General features: G+C 38.9%; 1 protein-coding gene across 1 annotated transcript; it reads left to right on the top strand.

Moving 5' to 3' along the window:
• The first annotated feature begins 587 nt into the window (after window positions 1–587).
• On the top strand, window positions 588–21,850 carry LOC121316339 (rho-related GTP-binding protein RhoQ). Its single transcript, XM_041251398.1, has 5 exons — window positions 588–1,175; window positions 1,646–1,704; window positions 17,598–17,762; window positions 18,808–18,903; window positions 21,578–21,850. The coding sequence occupies exons 1-5, from the start codon at window positions 959–961 to the stop codon at window positions 21,731–21,733; spliced, it is 693 nt and encodes a 230-aa protein (XP_041107332.1). The 5' UTR covers window positions 588–958; the 3' UTR covers window positions 21,734–21,850.
• Window positions 21,851–21,935: the final 85 nt, after the last annotated feature.

Raw genomic sequence — 21,935 nt, 5'->3', positions numbered from 1 at the left:
CCTGTGGTCAGTCTGGCCAGCTCTTCACCAGCTGTCTCCATGGCAACCTGCCAGCCCCAGTGTTCTGAGGGCAATGAGTTTACCTGGCAACATCCCACTGCGGATCACTGACAGCCTGTACACATCTCTCCATAGGCAATCCCTGTAGCAAATTAATCCAAAGTACCTTCTACTGTCAAAACCCTAAATCAGTTTTGGGAGATGTAACTATACTTGCTGCCCCAATAGCAACTGTGCTTAATGTAGGCTTTAACTTCAGTTCAGGAAGAAGAAAGCACTAGAAGATACCATTGAAGGAAATATTTTATTAGATAGAATTTCTTTAAGCAACAATATATTGGTTGAATGGAACAACGTTTCCATGTCTAAAAACTTTTTTTTTTTTTTTTGGAAAAGAGACACTGGAAGTACCGTACTGAGCTTGTTATCCCAGGGTGGTGTTTCTTTAAATTGCTGACAGAATAGGGGAATTGGTCCTAACGCAAAATTGTGCCGAAATTGTATACGTTGAATTATTTTTCCCGCACATTTGAGCGAGTGCCTTAGCTTGGAATCGACGCTCCGCCTCCATCGCAAGCTTGAGTTGGCACTGGGGCTTGTGGAACTGAGACTGATGTACGGAGGGAGTAAGATAAGTGTAACAGTTGCGTAACAGTGGAGTAATACTGTTACGTGAGGTAGGGGGGCATTTGTTTGGGTGGGTGCTGTTGAACTACAGGTGATGGACTACCGATTGGAACTTTTTTTTTTACAGTCAGTCTTTATTTAAAACACACATACACACACGTTGGTGCACACGCTGCATTTAGTTTCAAGTCTGTGTGCACTGTCTGTACTGTATTTATGGATGGGGAAGAGGAAGCAAAGCGGTTTGACTGCCAAATTTGGTAACTAGACAGGACATGCCAGTTGCTGTTATTTTGGAAGGGAGCGCAGGCAGAGCGGTCTGGTGGTGTTGATGCGCCGCTGGGGGAGGATTACATCGTCTGCTCGGTGGAAAGTGAGCGGTTATAATGTTGATTCTCTGCACATTATGGCAAATGGAACAGGCACAGTAATGCTGAAGTGTGTGGTTGTCGGGGACGGCGCTGTGGGCAAAACTTGCCTGCTGATGAGCTATGCCAACGACGCCTTTCCCGAGGAGTACGTACCCACCGTGTTTGATCATTATGCAGGTAAAGTAACAAACAGCGCGTTTTATTTATGAAGCATGTAGAAGCAGAACAAAAAACAGCGCACCGTTTCATAAATATAGACCTAATGTTGAAACTTGTCCAGTTATACAAGTTGGATAAAAATGTGATCCAATTAGTGTGGAATGTAGAGTAATAATGGTTTGTCAGTCTTGAAATGTTATTGATGTAGAAAATTAATAACTGCTTTAATATGTATACCCATTATTACAAAAACACGTTTGTTGCGTTAATTATTAAAGTAAATCCATATAAAATAGGCGTATTTATATGAAAACAGTGTTTCATCATGTCAAAATAAAAAAAATAAAAAAGTTTGTGAAGACGTGATTTTTTTTTAAGTTTTCACCATTTTAATTTCCAGACCTGTTCTTTGGAATTAACTTGTCTTTGGTGATGGCTGTTGCTGGTGATGGCCGTTGCACGTAACCCTTGTTGTTCCTGTTTTGCAGTCAGCGTCACAGTTGGAGGAAAGCAATATCTTTTAGGACTTTATGACACAGCGGGACAGGTACGTCAACCAGTTCTAATTGTCAACATAATTCCATTCTATTTCTGTACCATAGGAGAGAATAATGAATCAATTTGTAACACTAAAATGTGACAGCAAAGTCATCTTGGATACTAGAGGATTGGATACACAATAGCAGTTCTAGTGGAATTCAGATTCATTTTTTGGGCATTGTTGTAAAGTTTTACCAATGATTCTATTATCAGCCTTCAATCGGTTCTGTTTTCATTCATGGATGATTTGGTACAAGGTTGCTTTCAACAAGAAATTATTTGGAATGGCATGCTGTATTTTAAATGCAAACCTGGATCAGTTGTGGTCAAGTACATCCACACCATATTGAGACTTTCAGTAGTCTTTTTACACTATAATTTAAAGCTGCTTGGAACTGGACTATATGTTCAAAAATGTAACCTTTAAATGAATGAATGGACTGCAAACTTAACTGCATTTCTGTCCATCTGAAACTGTTCTTTACAATCCTTTAACAATCATCTGACTGCGATTAGTGGAATACCAGGTTCTGAGGTCGTCTGGCACTTTTCTATCTGAGTAGTCCACCGTTCTGTGCTACAGTACCCCTATCCCAGAGCACTTTTGGTATCATAGTCACGCTTTCCTTGCATACATGCATCTCCTGCTCTGGCACTTACAGTAAGTGCAGTAGAGTGTTTCTCAATGTGTTGCTATTCTCATACTGAAAACTCTAAAAGCAATCTCAGTTTTATTTTAGCTCTTAAGAGTGCAGTGCAAACTGTAAAAAAAAAAAAAAACCTTTTCCAACTGTGATATATAAAAACAATAAATAAACCGGCGGTGACCTAGGTGGAAAGCCATGAAGCTAATTGTCAGCTGTTGCCAATATGTCTTTGAAGCGGCACACTGGAAAGCACCCGTCTTCCTGGCACTTAATAATTATGGAGAAGTTGACAAGAAGCTTTTACTGGGAGCTTTGATACAATTTCAGCGGATCAGGAAATAAAAGTTCCTTCTCTTCAGTGATGAGTCATGTGACATTTTGCTGTCCTGCTGACTCCCCTGTTCTGTTGACACCCAGGGAAACCAGCTTCAGCCAAGCTGCCTTCCACTTTCAACTGGAAACTCCATCGGGTGTGCCCCCAAGCACCCCCGATTACTGTGGACCTGGAGGAAGGTTAAACCAATAAAGAACCCCACCCCCCGAGTATTAACACTGGCATTGTTCATCCTCACCAAATAACAGCGGTTATGAATAGAAGATAAAGGGGGGCCGACGGCACAGAGTTTGAGCCTGTCGAAACAGTCCCATCGTACTCCTCCCTCGTGTTCCCGGTACGGGCGTTGGTCGCGTTGTCAGCTGTGTTTGTCAGGGGAGCATGGGAGGGAGCACAAGGGCCCTCAACAGATCAATCACACTGAGTGCCAGAGCATGGCATGCGGTTAACCCAAGGGCAGATCAAAGCCAGTGAAATTACAAGAAATGGGGTGTAAACCTCCCTTCAGGGTTAGGCCTCACAAGCTGGTCTGGAAATAACCACTGCTAACCCTGCGCATTGGAGGCTTCTGGATGCTTGGTATATTTACTTCATGGTTGTAAATCTGTGACAGTCCGAGTCTCTGTGCCAGACGTGCTGAGCTTTTGCTTCAGTGCAATGTTCCCACTGTTTGCATTTCTTGCTATAAAAAAAACTGCTATGTATATAGTAATCCTTGCAGGGATTCTTCATGACGAATATTTGCTATTTTGTCTGTTTTATGTCTGATTTGTGAGTTTACATGTTGTTACTGTTGAGTTGAGATTTCCTAAAGACCAGAACATGCTATACAGTATTGTACCACAGCTAAATAATGTCCAACTTGTTTTCATTGTTAAAGTATGTTTGAACCTCACAGTCTTTGTTGAACCATGACCGACTGTGAATTTATAGAGGTCAACAGAAGTGGGTTTAAAGTCTGATGTGAAGTCTGATGATCTCATACTAAAGCCTAGAATGGCTTAACCAGCTGTGCAATGGAAAGTGGAGATAAATAAGCCAAAAAGCAGCAGCAACATTTTACCATTCTTTAAATGTTAAATATACCCTGTCGATTGGTAAAGAAGAGGAAGAGAGCAAGGGTTTTGCTTTCATTTGTATTGGCATTGAGAAGCAGAGTAAGAGAGACATGAGAAAGGAGCATACAAAGCTTGCATGGTCAGCACTGTACACGCAGTTACACAGATTTAATCCCATCAAACAGTAGAGCCTCAAGCTCTTGAACTGTCCAGGACTGTGGTAGAGAATGCCACGTGGGTGGCATTGCAGCACATTCTGAAAGTGCACTTCTGCAAGGTTTGATGCATACCCTCAATCTGAAATTCAGAACACGCAATCTCGCTTTGTGCATTCAGCGCAAGGCCACTGAGGTAGACTGGTAGCGATCCATTTACACATTAATAACAGATGATTGGCTAAAGCAATTTCGTCTTTTGAAAACAAACAAGCCTAACCTGCATGCAGCTGAGTTCACACTGATGGAATTGTTCAGAAACAAGCCTCACCTGCATGCAGCTCAGTTCACACTTATGGAATTGTTCACTGCAGCTAAGTAGAAGGCTGCAATATTATATGTTTTATGATGTATAATAAACTTTAATTAATACTGATGGCAGGGGAAATCGAGGACTTTTTAAGCAGTTACTACATGGATCTGAATGTGCAAATTCATACACGTAACTAGAAGGGTGGATGACTAACACGACGAGTCACCCCAGTCTGCGCTCCCAAACGATATGCTCAGATCTATTAATAGGCAAGTGGTGGGTTTCTCGGGGAACGCTTTTATTAAAACAAACTGCAGTTGTGTGTGTGTGGGTTCCATCTCCCCACCGTTATGAAGGGGTATGTTTTCGAATCAATCCAACAATCTGTTAGAAAGTTAGAAGAGCTTTATCAGAAACTAACATTCAGTCGTCCGTGCAAGAAAACATTAAAGCAGTCTGTGTGAGTGACAAGCCTGCACACATTAATCTGCAACAGCAGTGAGTCAGCAGCAATCTGCAGAGTTCAAGGAAATACTATTGGTTCTGCTTTGTTTTAATGGCTGCTTTTCACAAATGTTAACAATTTTTTTTTTTAATTTATAAACTGACAAAGTTCTGTTGTCTTGAAAATGTGTACGCAGAAAATGTGTGTGTGTGTGGTGTGGGTCGGGGTAAAGCAGTAACTCACATTAACTACGGTACAGAAACTGTTAAATACAGTCATTATATCTCATACATGAGCATTTGGTGTGATGGAAATTCCTTTAGGTATTTAATGGAGGGTTGCATTTAGTTCCGCCAAGCTCTTTTGATGTTACTCCTGTCAAATTATCTTGGAAGTTATTTGACATTGTCAGCTAGTCTTGTTTATGCTCCATCTTTATTGAGGTTGTCGTGCATGGGGGATGGGATGCTGCAGTTGTTTTAAACAGCTTTACTTTTTCAAATATTGGAACGCGTGATATTAACAAACAATGGCACTGTCACAGACATCTTGAACTTCCTTGGCTTCTCTGTGTCTGCTGAGGGAGAGGAGTGGGGCGCTTTTCTATTTATACATTAGTGAAGGCAGCATTTGAATTTCAACCTTCTAAGGGAGGCGGTGGTTAGATGTTTTTAAGTGCTTTTGCCAATGGCAAGGAAGTGCTGTATTCGTTGTATATTTAACCCTCAGATTGTGCTGCAGGGTTCTTATAGTAAGGAGGGATGTGCAGACTGAGGAACTGGTCAGGGGGCTATTGTGCTGGGCATTAATGCCTTATGACACATTTAATTTAGTTAAGTCAAGTAAGCCTGTAATCACACTCCCTGGAATTGCACCTTTTCATTTCTTTCATTTGCTTGTTGCATGTCTCTTAAGTTCGGATATTGAACTGTAATGAAAGGGTATTTTCAGCACAGATTAATAAAGGGGTAATCCAGCCGGGGAGCATGGGGTTTGTATTTTGCAGCAAGCTGTTTATGTTTGAGAGAGAGAGCTCACAATGGAGTAAGTGGAGCTCTTTTGCTACAGGCATTTCAAGCCATCTCCAGAGTCTGTTTTAAGTTTATTTCAAATGCTTTTAAAATGGTCTTTGGGAATCACTCTCTTAGATTCCAGTTAAGGCGTTTGCGTTAACCCTTTATGTCATGCATGTCAGCATTTCCTCACTGGCTCTCTGTAAGGTTACAGAGATTTCATTTTCTTAGTGTTTTTTTCATTGTGTTTGCAATGATCCAGAGTTGTTTTTAATGCAATTATATACATGCTATAGTACTCTGATACAATTCTTTGCATCTGTGTCTGTGTTATGGGGATTCCACTTGAGTTCAGGAGCTGCTCTTCTGTTCTAGTTGCCTTTCATAGATATATGTACTAGATCAGGGTTTCCCAGTCCTGGTCCTGGGGGCCCCCTGTGTCGCTGGTTTTCATGCCAACTGAGCTCTCAATTACTTAACTAGACCCTTCATTGAACTGATAATGTGCTTAATTAGACCTTTGTAATTCTTTTCATCTCGTAAACAGTTGCAGAGTTCAAGTTACTTATAAAATGTTAAAGCTAACAGGAAATCTGCAACTGTTTGAGTGCTGAAAACAAGTACAAATTTAGTAAGTTATCAGTTCAATTAAGCGTTTAATTAAGTAATTGAGAGCTCAGTTGGAACGAAAACCAGCAGATACAGGGGGTCCCCAGGACCAGGACTGGGAAACCCTCTACCAGACCAGCTAAAGTGTCTTTGCAGAAGTAAGAGATAGGGCCATCTAGTGATCTGACACTTTCGATCAAGTTTGCTTTCTTGAAAATGCACTAGATGCATTACGAATTACGAATAGCAGGAAACTTTGGCTAATCTGGCCAAAGCTTTGGCAAGCAACTAGAATTGGAGAGTAACTCCAGAATGATAAAAAAAAACATCTTACAGAAAGCACTGTTTGAGTCATTGCAATCATAACCCCTCCGAATAAGTGCAAAAATCATAAATGTCTAAGAGATACAAATGGCAAAATCATAGACGAATAAAAAAAATAGCAAATATATTAAATGATTACTTTTCACAAGTTTTTACAAAGGAGGATACGGAGAACATGCCCCACATGTCAACCTGTTCCTATCCAGTTTTAAATAACTTTAGCATAACCAAGGCAGAAGTGTCAAAGGGACTAGGAGCTCTTAAAATAAACAAATCCCCTGGGCTGGATGAGATCCTCCCAGTAGTACTCAAAGAAATGAAAGAAGTTATTTACAAACCGCTAACCAAGATCGCGCAGGAGTCCGACAGACTGGAGAATTGCAAACGTAATACTGATCCACAAAATAGGGAACAAAACCGAACCAGGTAACTACAGACCAATAAGCCTGGCTTCTATTATATGTAAACTTATGGAAACTATAATAAGATCCAAAATGGAAAATTACCTATATGGTAACAGTATCCTGGGAGACAGTCAACATGGTTTTAGGAAAGGGAGATTGTGTCTAACTAACCTGCTTGATTTTTTTGAGGATGCAACATCGACAATGGATAATTTCAAAGCATATGACATGGTTGATTTAGATTTCCAGAAAGCTTTTGACAAAGTCCCGCACAAAAGATTAATTCTCAAACTGAATGCAGTAGGGATTCAAGGAAATGCATGTACATGGATTAGGGAGTGGTTAACATGTAGAAAACAACGTACTGAGGTAACCAGTGGAGTATCACAGCGATCAGAATTAGGTCCTCTGCTATTCCTAATATACATTAATGACTTAGATTCTGGTATAGTAAGCAAACTTGTTAAATCTGCAGTTGACACAAAAATAGGAGGAGTGGCAAACACTGATGCAGCATTAACGGTCTGGGCAGGAACTGGGCAGACCCATAACAAATGACATTTAATAGAGAAAAGTGTAAGGTACTGCACGCAGGAAATAAAAATATGCATTATAAATATCATATGGGAGATACTGACAATGTGGAGAAGCTATAAAAAAAAGGCCAACACGATGCTTGGATACATTGTGAAAAGTGTTATATTTAAGGGAAGTAATGTTCAAACTCTACAATGCATTAATAAGACCTCATCTTGAATATTGTGTTCAGTTTTGGTCACCTCGCTACAAAAAGAGATATTGCTGCTCTAGAAAGAGTGCAAAGAAGAGCGACCAGAATTATTCTGGGTTTAAAAGGCATTTCATATGCAGACAGGCTAAAAGAATTGAATCTATTCAGTCTTGAACAAAGAAGACTATGCGGTGATCTGATTCAAGGATTCAAAATTCTAAAAGGTATTGACAATGTTGACCCAAGGGACTTATATGACCTGAAAAAAGAAACCAGGACCATGGGTCACAAGTGGAGAGTATTCAAAGGGGCATTCAGAACAGAAAATAGGAGGCACTTTTTTACACAGAGAATTGTGAGGGTAATGTTGTTGAAGGTGACACCCTGGCATTCTTCAAGAAGCTGCTTGATGAGATTCTGGGATCAGTAAGCCACTAACAACCAAACGAGCAAGATGGGCCGAATGGAATCCTCTCATTTGTAAACTTTCTTATGTTATTAAATAGGTACAGCAGAAAAAATAAGAAAAGAACATTTTATTTGAAGTGGCTTACTCTTTAAGGCTTATGCAAACAGTTCGCAGCAAACCGTGATGCTGTTATAATCAGTACATCCTCCAGTGTTGAGTACAACAATGATGTCAGTGTCTTTTAATCCTCTTAACTCTGCTTCCAGAGTCTGTCTCCTTGTAATCTGCTGTAAATCCTTTTCAATTTATACAAACACACAGCAGCATGTTTTATTGTACGACTAAACCTAGGGAAGTAGGGAAGTGTGTACCGTACAGTAAACAGGACCTGGGGGTTTGGAGAGCCATGAAAGGTTTGGCTGCATGGTGATACAGCCTGAGCAAAGAGGACGAAGGTGAGAGGCAGTTGACCTGAAACTTCACACACGATCATAACACTAAAACTTCTCAAAGACAAGCGTCTTCAAATGTTGTTTCTGTTACTATTCCTGAAGAGTATGAGGTCTTTTACTCTGCATTCGGGCCTTATAAAAAATTCCCATACTGTAGTAAAATCATAGCAAACCATAGTGACAGCATGGTAGAGCACAGGGAAGCATTTTAAAGACCAGAGAGCAGGGTTAGAACATTTTAGAAATTTTAACATGCTCGGTCAGGCATGTAGTTCCAACTTTTTACACCCCCAAGTTAAGTAAAAAATAACCTTACATGCATGTAGCATCAGAATTATAAGTGATACAAGCATGTGTGACATGAAATTATAGTAGACAGCTCAAAGATTGAGTAGAAACATAGCTACATAATCAAACATATTATATTACGCCATCACATTTTAGCAAATATATATATATATTTTTTTTTTTGCTATTTCAACTACCGCATTATATTATACAAAAAGTGTAACATAACATATATGATTATAATCTATTTTATATATATTTTTTTTGGTCTTTTTAACATAAAGCTCATAAATATAGGTTTGATATATTTATCTGATCCATATATAATATAATATATATACATTTTATGATTGTTACTCTTTAAATGTTAAATTACATTACATTTTACATTTTACATCTTTACATTACATTTACAAAATTACATATGAATTTTTGATCTGACTAAATGGCATTGAAGTACTATTGAAACTGAACTTGTGGAAAAAAATGGTACATTTTGGGTAAAAAAAAACAACAGAGTTATAACCATTTGTACAATGGTACATTTTTCTATTTTCTTACCATTTGTTCAGTGAACAAAAATACTGTCACTGGTAGAATGGGTACTGAACTTGTCTGCCCTTTACAAGTAAGTTCACAGGGCTAAAACAATAACAATTGTACTACATGAATTGTAAAGACGTTTGTTTCCACGGTAGAAAGTGTTCATACTTAACAATATGAATAGGTTTTAATATGTTTGTTTCCGCAAGACAAAATGCATATTTTATTTTAAGCCTGCAGCGTGTGCTATCAAAACAAAAGTTTTGGTGTTATTTTTTATCTGTTGCGTCATATGGAGAATAAAAACAGGGCTTGTCATAATTTTAGGCCTATTAATACATTTAGCTAATGCCTTTATCCAAGGCGACTTCACAGCTTACTACTGCACTAGCTTAACTTATTGTTTGTTTTGATCTTTCTCTTGGATCCCTGGTAAGCTGCCGAGGGTGTACTGTCTATAATCACTCTTCAACCATATTAATCCTCCGGTCACCCCCTGCCTCTGATCAAACAACAGAGATAGGGACCTACTGACTGTCAAACAGAAAAAATTAAGCTGTGTGTTTCGTGAAGCTGTCTGCTTTATTTTCTGTTTTAAAAATATTTCTGTAATTTTCACCGTTTCGACGCCATGATAGTTATTTACACGCCTCCCATACAGCATTATTATGGTTATGTGTTACGTGAGGAGCAAGTTATAGGAAATTCATTGGGCAATCTGGCCGAATGCATAATTTAATAGAAATCTTGCTGGCTGGTCTGATTTACATTCGGTTTTAATTTTTGCCACTGTGGCGAACAAAGTGAAAATTAATTTAGCCACACAGAAAAAAACGTTATCTTGTGGCGACATGGCGAGCGGCATAAAAGCAAAGCAAGCTAATCATCTAATTCATTTCATGAATAGCTTGTTTTGCTTTTATGACATGAAAAAAAAATTGGATGCCTGACTCAAGCATTAGAAATATGTTTTTATATGCCCAACCGAAATTTTAACATGGCGCAGGCATGTCGGGCAACATCATTTTCAAACACTAGAGAGGTATGATCAAGCATATTAAAAATGCACAGTAAATCATGGTAAATAAAGGAAAAGCATTGGAATAGTGCAGAAATTTCTCTGGTACATTTTTCCAAGGGCTTTAGGACAGCAGAGTCTTGCAGGGAAAGTGAAAGCCCTTGCGATGCCCTCTGTCTCTTGTGGCCCCATGCCTCTCCTCTACAGAGCGCTCGTCCTTCTACAGTGGGGCGGCTAGGCTGCTGCTGCTGCTGTGCTCAGTTCCTTCAGAAACCCGGTTCAGTGGACATTCAAAGGCAACAGGTGGTCAATTATTCAGCGCTCACAAACCTGTAGTTGTCAACTTCCATTTTACTCCAGTCTAGTGTAGTTTGTGCCTCCATTGTAAGTTTGTGTTGAAGCTCTCTGGCTGCTCCCTCCGTTTATATCACATTGTCTGGGCTATTAACTGAAAAAAGACAGGTAAAGTGTGACTCACAAGGTTGAGTTTTAAACTACTGCAAGGTTTGACCCTATTCTGTCTTAGGGGAGAAAAAATGTATATCTGCAAGAACTAACTTAGTTGGAGGTGGGGTGTGTTTGTGACGTTACAAAATTGGGTTTTAAACTTTGCAAAAAGGTAATGTAATTAAAATATAATTATCTGTGAACAAAAGCTACTACTATGTGTAAGTGTTGAGTGTACTCCAAATCAATGCCTTATTCATATGAAAACAATATTAGGACATATGTGAAATCATACATAGCTATGTTAATATAGCTTATTTTAAAGGGCTTAATAAAACATTCTTTAAAACAGGGCTGAAGTTATGTGAATAGGGCCCATTGTTTTTAATGTTACCATGGAGATGTGGGCCACCCACATATTGGGCATATTCTTAATGTGTTGAACGCATTCAGTTCCCTGTTTAGAGCGGGTTAAAATCTCCTTGAACAACAAAAGCTACGCTTAGGTTGGCAGAGTAAAGTTGGCAGAAAAATGTGAAGCATGTGCTAAAGTGTGTTGGTGGATTGCTCTGAAATGCATGATTAGTGTTTCATTAATGAGGCTGCATTAATCTGCCAAGCTTTTCTTATCTGTGTGGGTCTCTGGGCACAAAGAGCTCTCATTCAGAAAGGAAAAGGTGACTTTTAAACTCATTTAGACCTCAAGTTTTTTTGGATTTCAAAAGTAAATTAATTATCTATGTATTCCATGAACATTTGATGTATTTTTTCATAACCTACGGCATCAGAATTCTGTCTCATGAGACAAAAATAAAATGGTAATATGATTTTAATATTGCAAGGGCAATGGCAGTGTAAGGTGTGAGAGATAACTCTTGCTACAGTGGAACATAATTCTGTGAGTTTCTGTCAGCATGCTTTCATGTGTTCAGTAAGAAGGTAATAAAGAATGTATCAAATCTTTACTTGGTACAGAAGCATGTGTGAAGTAAAATCATACCAGAGGCCACATACAAATTCAATGACCTAACTGGCTAAACATAGCCTTGTAATTGTAGAAAATGTGGGGATCATGTACACCAAATGGACCAGCAAGTGGAGCAATCATTTTATAGCTCCGAGTGGAGAATAATTAGTAATAAGTGGAAGTTTCAATTTCATGCTCTATGAACTATGTATAAAAAGTAAGTGTACGGAAGAGAAGTTCAAAGACATGGCTTCGACAGATGTATTATATCAAGCTTTGGCAAGAGAATATATATGTACTGACCTCTATATAACCTGTGGTATATATTGTAAGGTGGTATATATATAAGGTTTATGGACAAATTATAAGAAGGAATAAAACGGAATAGTTAAGGGCCCATCTTATTTTAAACTATGTTTTCAGTATAAATTTAAGTATATTTATGAGACGCCCCAAGACGATTCGAACCCCTCCAGATCTCCTCTCCACCCCCTGAAGGAGTCCTATACTGAGAGGATTGCAACACCTCCAGATCTCCTCTCCACCCCTGAAGGAGTCCTATACTGAGAGGATTCCAACCCCTCCAGATCTCCTATTCACCCCATGAAAGAGTCCTATACTGAGACGATTCCAACTCCTCTAGATCTCCTCTGCACCCCTGAAGGAGTCCTATACTGAGAGGATTCCAACACCTCCAGATCTCCTCTCCACCCCTGAAGGAGTCCTATACTGAGAGGATTCCAACCCCTCCAGATCTCCTCTGCACCCTATGAAAGAGTCCTATACCAAGAGGATTCCCACACCTCCAGATCTCCTATCCATCACTGAAGGAATTCTATACTGAGACGATTCCAACACCTCCAGATCTCCTATCCATCACTGAAGGAATCCTATACTGAGACGATTCCAACACCTCCAGATCTCCTATCCATCACTGAAGGAATCCTATACTGAGAGGATTCTAACGCCTCCAGATCTCCTCTCCACCCCTGAAGGAGTCCGATGCCTCCCAGCAGAGTCGGCTCACTTGGCCGTTATCTTTAAATCTGCTGTTTGATGCTAGTTGACCGTCTTACATAACTCAATGGATTGGAAGTTTAATACATGTGAGTTTGTGCTTTGTAATCAAATCACTGTAATCTGGTTATGTTTCAATTATGAGTCATTTGAGTCTTAATTATACATGATTGATAACCATTGATAATGACAATGACAGAATTAATTTTGCAATTCTAAGAATTTGAACCACAACACAAAGGAACACGTGCAGTAAGTGGTCTTAATAGAGTGCTGACCACAGTGTTTTTTCAGCACTGTTTGGGTCCCCATTTTCATCAGTTGAAGATATGTAGGTTTGTTGCTTTGATTTGCACATCAGTTTGGAATATGCAGATATCTCAAAGACAACGCTATTGTTGAAAAGTTGCAGCTGCTTCCTGGTGTCTTCATGTGTTCTCGTTCAAGCACCCTCCAATGGTATAGCTCCATTCAGACCATGTGACCTACAGCAAAGGTACCAGGATGCATCAGTTTATCTCAAGCTCTGTGGTAGAGTTATTTGCATACACTACACAACGGAAAGATTAAATAGGGCACAAGAATCATAAAAAGCTGCTGTTTTCTGTAATGGAGGAAGGCAACACGTTCTTGTATTAAAGCATTCATTTGTTCCAATCCATTTGCTTGGCATTTTCAAATTTCTCGGAGCAAACATGACATGCTTGTTTTCCTGGTTGAAACAGATGGGAATGTCACAGTTTGTCTGTTACCTTTTTGTTTTTCTTTGTGCACGCTGATCTCACCTCTATAGTTTTACAAAGTGGACCCCAGTGCAACACTGCGTCCGCACTTAGAATGAAGTTTGTACAGCACTGTGTGGCCCTGATCCAGGGTCTCCCGGTAGCGATACAGTACAAGTTTCTTTCATTACAAAGAAACCGTTCCAGACAGTTTCTCCCAGAACATAATTCAATACAGAGCTTGAGACAGAAAGCGTTCTCTCCTTAGCCGGTCCAATTGCACTAAATGTTTAACCTGTACTTTGTTAGGCAGAGGAGGAATGCATCCCCAAGGTTGCCAGTGTGTTTCTGTGGCAACAGCAGTCATTGTTGATGGGGGAAGATGTTTTTATGCATCTGTTAGTTAGGACTGTCAAGCAATTAATAAAATGAATCTTAGTTAATCTCATTTTTAATCGCATATTCAATGAATACAATTATTACATCCATCTAATTTAAATTTATTATTATTATTATTATTATTATTATTATTTATTATTATTATTATTAACTGTAAATAAAATATTTTAAAATGTGTTTATTTAACCAGGAATTGTACTCATTGAGATTGTCACCAAAATTTACTCCCATCTCTACACCCTAAATTAACCCCCCCACAACCCACCCACCCACACACACACCAAACCTCAAAACAAAGCTTTAGGTCTTATATGGATATCTTAAAAGCGTTTTCACTCACTGCAGCAACCCCTCATACCGTTCAGGAGGACTGAAGGTAGACAGACAACCTCCGGTCCTGCTGTCAGGACAATTGCTTCATTTCACCTGTCCATGTTTCTCCAACATTCCCTTTTCAAAATATTTTAAAAGATTCTCTCCTCTTTCCTTCATAAACATAACACTTTATATCTCTACCTGTTTCATCGCTTAAACTAAAAGAAAGAAATAAGAGAAAAAAAAGAAAAATAATCTAAAGCTGATTTCTGAGCAGTCGCATAGTTTCAAAGCTGTCAGTTATCTTCCCCAACTGTATTTTTTGTCTGCGCAGCCAAAAACAGTACACTAGATTCCAGAGAACAATTACTACCTTAACTGCCAGAAATACCCAATCCCAAAAAGTGTCATTCGCCACTTCACCAGACCAGCCAAAGCTCTACAGTATTCTGGCTTCTGCTTGATCCAAGTTCACCTCCATTTTGGCTTTGCGGAGCTGTGACTCGTGCTCTGCCAGTTTGGTTCACTTGAGAGTGGATACCTGTGAACACATTTCATTCAGGTGCCATGTAGTTGTCGTACGACCAGGCCGCAATCTCAAATCCACTGGCTTCAAGGGCAGGTAAATAAATGTTTCCCATCTGAACAGAGAGAATTGGTGTGAAATAAAAACCAGGGGGTGACTTACACTTAATATTACTATATAAAAATTCTGTGTGATTGTTCAGAATATGCCATATTGATTGACCTGTATTGATATACCAATATTCTAGACTATCTCAACCTTATAATGCACATAAGATTGATTAAAAACTAGAACCTACTTAAAAAATGATCACTATGCATTGAACAAAAATAGCGTGTGAATATTTAACTATCTAGCTGTAACACATTAGTAAACAACTGTTCCTTTTCTGCTTATTTAGTTATACAAACCTCCATCACATCTTGTGATATTCTCCATGCATTGCCCCCACAGATGTACCTGTTTTGCATACCACTTCTATTGCTAACTCATTATTACAAATAACATGTCCCTTCATTCATTTTAGACAATTTCATGTCCCTTCATTCATTTTAGACATATTCAACACTACAGTGAATTATTCAAATGTCACATTATTTTTAAAAAAAAGTCCATGTTGGGTGATCTCGTAGTCAGGCAACAGCAGTTTCGATGGTCCCGTTGTCTGAGAGTGAAATGTTCTGTATGATCAGCTGTTCCATTGTTGTTTCCACTTGTGTCCCAATACTTGAATCTCCCATCAGAATCATTATCAGGAATCACTTCATTGAAGAACCTAGAAGAAAATTAAATGCAGTATTAATTATTTTGATAATATCTGATTTCAATTAGACTTTAAATGGAGCCCTTCACTCTTTTTTTGTGTAATCTCTCATCTGGGAATGCATGCACTCAATACTTTAGCTTCAATAATCTTTCATCTCTGAAAAGGCTATTTATTCTGAAGACCTCAATTGAGGCATAAAAGTGTGATTTTTTTTCCCCAACATTGATTAATAAAATTACATATGTAAGTAAAACTGTGAGACGCTTATTTCTTCTGCCAGAATTAGTTAATCCAAATATATGTTAAAACAACAACAAAAAAACAAACAGCACATAAGGGTGTGTGTAAAAATGCCAGAGATTGAGACAGGTTGAAGTTGATATGCTACACAGGTGAACAGGATTTATTTACACACTGAACAGCTCACGTGACACTACCAGCAATGGTAGCGCACGGAGCACATACAACACAGTGCATGAAAACTGTGGTGGGATATACAATCTCAGAACTAACCTTTGTTCAATAATAAACTAACTCTGGTTAATCGCTCTTCCAACCCTGGTTCTGGTTCTCTCTCAAATTTCAGCTTATTTAGCCTGGTTAGCTTTTAGATTCCACACCTGGTACTTGCCCAAAAGTGCCATATAGCTACTGCTTGTAGACTGCATGACTGAATGATCATGTAATGACATTTAAACTAAATATACAACCATTTATAATAATCACATACTCATTATACAAAGAATTCACCTGGTCTGTAACATGCATCATGAACCCTATAGTATCATGACCTGTATATTGTGATACACCTTGTATCATGACATTGGGGTACCTTTACATCCCTTCCAGCAAGTGACAGCTGCAAGACAGTGCTGTCAAAAATGTGTTCTAGTGTATGCTGGCCACTAGCCACTTTATTATCCAAGTTTGAATAACTTAAGGTTATAGTATTCCACTCTCATGTCTCTTCTCTGCAGTTTACAGTCAAGCAAAATAAAATCAGGGGGCCATTTTTTGATCACATTAGCTCTTGGTGTTTGAAGATGATTCTTATGATTCACTCAGCTGCTTTTGATAGATTTTCACGTGTGTTTCACAAAACCCCACGTGAAACTACAACTTAACTAGCGATCTTGAAGCGCATCGTTTGGTGGGGTCTGATTCACACTTAAGCTGGGTGTAGGCACGTTTGAAATACATATAAGTGGTTTAAACGATTGTTCGCTTTTGAAAACGAAAAGCCAAAAGAATAAAAGTGTGAATAACAGTGTTATAAATCAAACAAAAATCAACAAGTGGACAAATATTGCTCAGAAAATGAACACCTCAAATACTGGCCCTCCAAGAGAGGGCACAGATATCCGCAAAAAATGGCAGGATTTTTCTAGTGTGTGTGTGTCTGTGCAGTAAAACGTGCACATAAGTTCTGCCCATGAACCCCTCATCCCATCTTTCTTTTGCAGAGTTCCAGTCAAACCCTAGTGGTCCCATAATCAGGTCAATAAAGCATACATTTACCGGCTACAAAAAATTATTTTATTTACACACCCACAGTAAACAGTAAACCAAACTGCACTAATCATACTTGCAATATTAATTAATTATTTTTCATTCATTCGATTTAAATGCGTGTTGATTGCATAAAGTTAGATCTACAATGATTAAAGCAGTATACTATGCAATTAAATGTACTTATATATATATGAAAATTAGGGCTGCTCCGATTAACAGATTTATCGGGCCGATTAATCAACTAATGAATTGATTGGAGGTAAATTTTTTCACAATTTAATCAAGCAGAGTTTGTTTTTTTCACGTTATAAAATGTCACATCCACCCTGACTGCTTGCCTGCCCTGATCAAAGTTTCATCAACGTCAGTCATGTGGACAGCGCCAGTTCAAAAGGCTACAGCAAGTGTGTTTACAGTAAAAAAAAGAGAGATGTCTCTTTTCACTGCTGGAAAGGGCGTGTTGATTAATCCCGCCACTGTCTCTCAGGAGGACTATGACCGCCTGAGGCCTCTCTCCTACCCCATGACGGACGTGTTCCTTATCTGCTTCTCGGTGGTGAATCCGGCCTCGTTCCAGAATGTCAGGGAGGAGTGGGTGCCAGAGCTGAAGGAGTACGCGCCCAACGTCCCCTTCCTTTTGATTGGAACTCAGGTAAGGCAGAGAACCATTCTCTGTCATGCAGTAATGCATTAGGATTGAGCTGTCCCACATATATAATGTCAGATAACTGCCTCCCAAGCTTCTTCAAGGTAGAACGTGTTACCGAATAATATTAAGTTGTCCAGTTTAGAATTTGTAACCTTCTTGGCCCTTTTGTTCAGTATACCGAACATTTTTAAATTTTAAATTGCCTGCGCTACCATCAGCCATAGAGCCCTTGGGTAGAGACGTTGAGAATACTGAACGATCAATATTTCGGGGGTCCCAAATATTGTATGTATTCATGGTATCATGTAAAGCAAATAACGCTCAAGGTTAAAGAAATGTTTCAAATTATTTGACGGAGGTCGAGAAGGACTTCTGGTGTGTAGTTCTTTAGTGTTTAAAGTGTTAATTACAAAGAGGTGATGACTGGAAAGTCACTGATAATAATAGACAAGGTTATGGACACTGGGTCTCGGCTCCCTGCTGGCTGCAGCTTGATCAGGCTGAATGTCACTCCTGGATTGTCACCAGGGGGGTTTAATTGCACTTGGCTGGATGATGGGCTGGTATGTGTGACACTCCGGTTTCAACATCACAGATTACCCCTAGAGGCAGTGTGATGCTTCTGTTTGTAACAGGTAGGGTGTGATTCACTGCCGTTACAGATTCTGACCTGTCAGTGAGAGGAGATGAGGTTAAAAGCTCTGTAAGCACAAATGCTGAAGAGCCCTGCCTGAAGATGTGTACTGTCCAGTATGCATATACTGTAGGCCTGCATTTGCTCATTTATAAGTGCATGTTATGAAGACAGAGCTTCTTGTATTTTTACTATTTGTAGAGGGTAGCTCAACAGTGATGCAGCTTCTTTTTTTATCCCTGAATGTAATTTCAGAGGATTGCAGCAGTCAAGACTAGTTTTGTCACAGCCAGGCCTGCATTATTGACTTGTATTGTAATTCAAACAGAGTTTTGCAGCACCTGCGAAAGACAAAAGAGTAAATAGCTGTGTCTGTGTTCTGTCCTTCATGTTGTCTTTTTTCTTTACTTTTAGATTGACCTCCGTGATGACCCCAAAACAATAGCAAAACTGAACGATATGAAAGAGAAGCCCATAGGCATGGAGCAAGGGCAGAAACTGGCCAAGGAGGTACGTCCAGAATTTTAACTTGTATGGAACCCAACCAGATATCGCTAATTAACAGGTATTCAAAGACTCGTCACCGACTTTCCATATATATATAATAAGGGATTATATCTGACCGATTAATCAACCAAAGAGTTGATCAAAGATTCATTTTATTTTACAATTTAAATTGTGCAGAATTATTTTTTTTCACATATTAAATAAAATCAGCCAATAGAAGATCTGAATTTTTCCATGGCAGTCCAATCATAAGTGAGCGGAGGCAGGCATAAACAGCTGAAGATATTCTACTTTTCAGTTGACGGTCTTGTGAGGTTAACCAATGGGAAAGTGAAATATCTCCCCTGGTTTTGCAGCTATCCATTCATTAGTCTGTAGAGGTGGGACATAGGTATGCTAATGTTAGCGTGATATTAAACAATATTCTGAAAAAATTATGAGGTTCTTAAACACTTGATTCTGTTGTTTACCTTGGCATTCACTAATTGGCATTCAGAGGGCACAACGAAGGCACCAATTCCTCAAATAGAGGTAATTATGTGGAATTCCTTTCTCTGATTTCTGACTACGACAGCATGTTAACCAATCGCTTGCCAATAGCCAGAGTATTCTAGGGAACCTCTAACAAGATTCATAATGATTAAAAGCAGAAGTACAGGAAGCCAAGTACGCAGCTGTAATAAAATAATAAAAATGCTTTTAAAAAGACCAAATTCTCATAGGGCATTTTTTTTAATTCTGTAGATTTTTTTTAGTATTACTATGCAGGACAGTCGCAATAAGATTGTTAACTAAAAATGTGCACGGATTAATCGACGATTTTTATCTACCGATTAATCAACTAATGCCTGTAAATTAACCGATAAAAAAATGTAGTCTAGTGATAGTCCTAATATGTATATAAATACATGCGCGCGCGCACACACACACACACACACACACACACACACACATTAAAATGGCCCCAATTTCAATTACACACCTCCATCAGCGGTATAATTTTAGATATTTTAAACTGTGTGTGTGTGTGCGTGCGCGCGCGTATGTATTTATATACATATTAGGACTATCACTAGACTACATTTTTTTACACACACACACACACACACATATATATAAAATAAAAGTAGTCTCCATTTAGTCATCAACCATGTTGAGTAAAAGACAAACTGGAGCCCACTAGTTTGCAGACTGGTATTACAAAAGATTTAGAAGTGAGTAGTTTCTCGAGATTTACGATTATACTGTATTTACACTATAATCATAAATCTCGAAAAACTACTCACTTCTAAATCTTTTGTAGTCATTTTTGTATTACTTTAGTATAAATACATGTTAATTTGAATTCATATGTTGTTTCTTTCTGACTTTATGTGAACAAAAAGACACACATTTGCCTGTTTTCCCATTGGAAATAGTGATATTTTGAAATATCACTGTCCTGGTCACAAAAGCAAAGTTTGTGGGGAATAATAGCCATTTTCTATACTTTTGAGGCATAAACAATTAGGAAATAACACTTACTACCCAGGAACAAAAAAAAAGAAAAAATTTGTTACAGTGTTATTTAATCATTAAAAGTACAACTATGGAAGCATGAAAGAGCCCATGAATTCGTAATAGGTCATCAACACATTGTCAAGAGGGACTCTAAAAAGATAACTGATATTACAGTCTATGTTTCAAATTCAGTAAGTGAGAAATAACAGTTCAATGGAAGATTTATCCCTCTACATACACATACAGTACTTTTTTTCCGCAAATGGGTATGGAAAGTTACCTGCGATGTAGCCTCTCAATCCTTTCTTTGTGGCGGAGAAACTAGTAGTTTTTACATGCGTTGAATATTCCTTTACATTACCTTCCAATATGGAGACTAACCTGGAAACATTAAGTACACATAAAGTTTACAGTATTATTACAGTTACCTTAAACTTTGTTTCCATACTTGTGGGCCACATTGCTCACAGCAAAGCAGATTGGTTCATCTCCTCTGTTCCACAGCAGGTGTGGTGTCCCAGGCAGTAAGGGTTAGTACTGGATACTCCCCACTGCATTGCTTTCAAACCCAGCCCTATTGGCTAGAAGCAAGCACTTTCTAGTAAAAGTAATATTCTCCTATGGGAGACCAGCAGCAAATGAAAAAGTCACTGGCAGTATCCTCATCATTGAATTCTGACTGTACGAAAGACAGTGGCCCTTGACATGGAGAATGGGATTCTCTGAGTGTTTAATGAGTGCTGTGCAGGGAGATGCTGAGCTTGTCTTTAACCACATGCAGGGTGTTTCTTTGTTTGAGTCCAAACTGTGCCTACTGCCCAGGAAGGGAAGTGTTGAATCTAACAATCTGTTTTATAAAAAATTTGCCAGGAGCATGAAGTCAGATCATTACCTTTTTAATTTTTTTTAAGTTCCATATTTTTAACAGTTGTAGAAGTTCAGGGAGTGATACAAGAAGTACTGAAATATCACAGTTATATGCTGACACAGTCCTTAAAAACAGCACTTCCACTAAACTATTTATTAACACAAATAATGTGTGAAGCAGTTTATCCTGTATAACTAGCAGTTGTAATCCCGAGCTGTAAGAACCAGAGGGTGTGGTTAAAGAGCAGCGTGGTTGTGGATCGCATGTGGAGGTGCTTCCTAACCCTAACCCTATTCTCCTCATTTGCAGGTTGGAGCCTGCTGCTACATGGAGTGCTCAGCTTTAACACAGAAAGGCTTGAAGACTGTATTCGACGAAGCCATCATCGCTATCCTGACCCCAAAGAAGAACGCTCTGAAAAAGAGACTGGGCTCCACATGCATAAACTGCTGCTTGATTACGTGAGGAATGAAAAGACAAAACACAGACAGACTGAGGAGGGCATGAGGAGACTGGATGTGCCAAACAGGGTCATTGTGGAAGGCCTCCTGTGGTATCAGTGAATGGAGCTGCAGGAATACCGATGTGTTCAGTACAACTTTTACACAAGAATTTGTACAAATATCATTAAAAGCCCAGGAACCCAACACAGACAAAACAACAGAGT

This window comes from Polyodon spathula, chromosome 5 (genome assembly GCF_017654505.1).
Source record: "Polyodon spathula isolate WHYD16114869_AA chromosome 5, ASM1765450v1, whole genome shotgun sequence".
Taxonomy (NCBI): domain Eukaryota; kingdom Metazoa; phylum Chordata; class Actinopteri; order Acipenseriformes; family Polyodontidae; genus Polyodon; species Polyodon spathula.
The sequence above is the reverse complement of the archived record's forward strand: the minus strand, read 5'-3'. Positions and strand labels throughout refer to the sequence as shown.

Bases quoted from the DNA above. Each gene is read 5' to 3' on its own strand.
- LOC121316339 (XM_041251398.1), top strand. From the start codon at position 959: ATGCGCCGCTGGGGGAGGATTACATCGTCTGCTCGGTGGAAAGTGAGC. The intron at 1,176-1,645 runs GTAAAGTAACAA...CCTGTTTTGCAG, and splicing joins CGTGTTTGATCATTATGCAG to TCAGCGTCACAGTTGGAGGA. The intron at 17,763-18,807 runs GTAAGGCAGAGA...CTTTACTTTTAG, and splicing joins TCCTTTTGATTGGAACTCAG to ATTGACCTCCGTGATGACCC.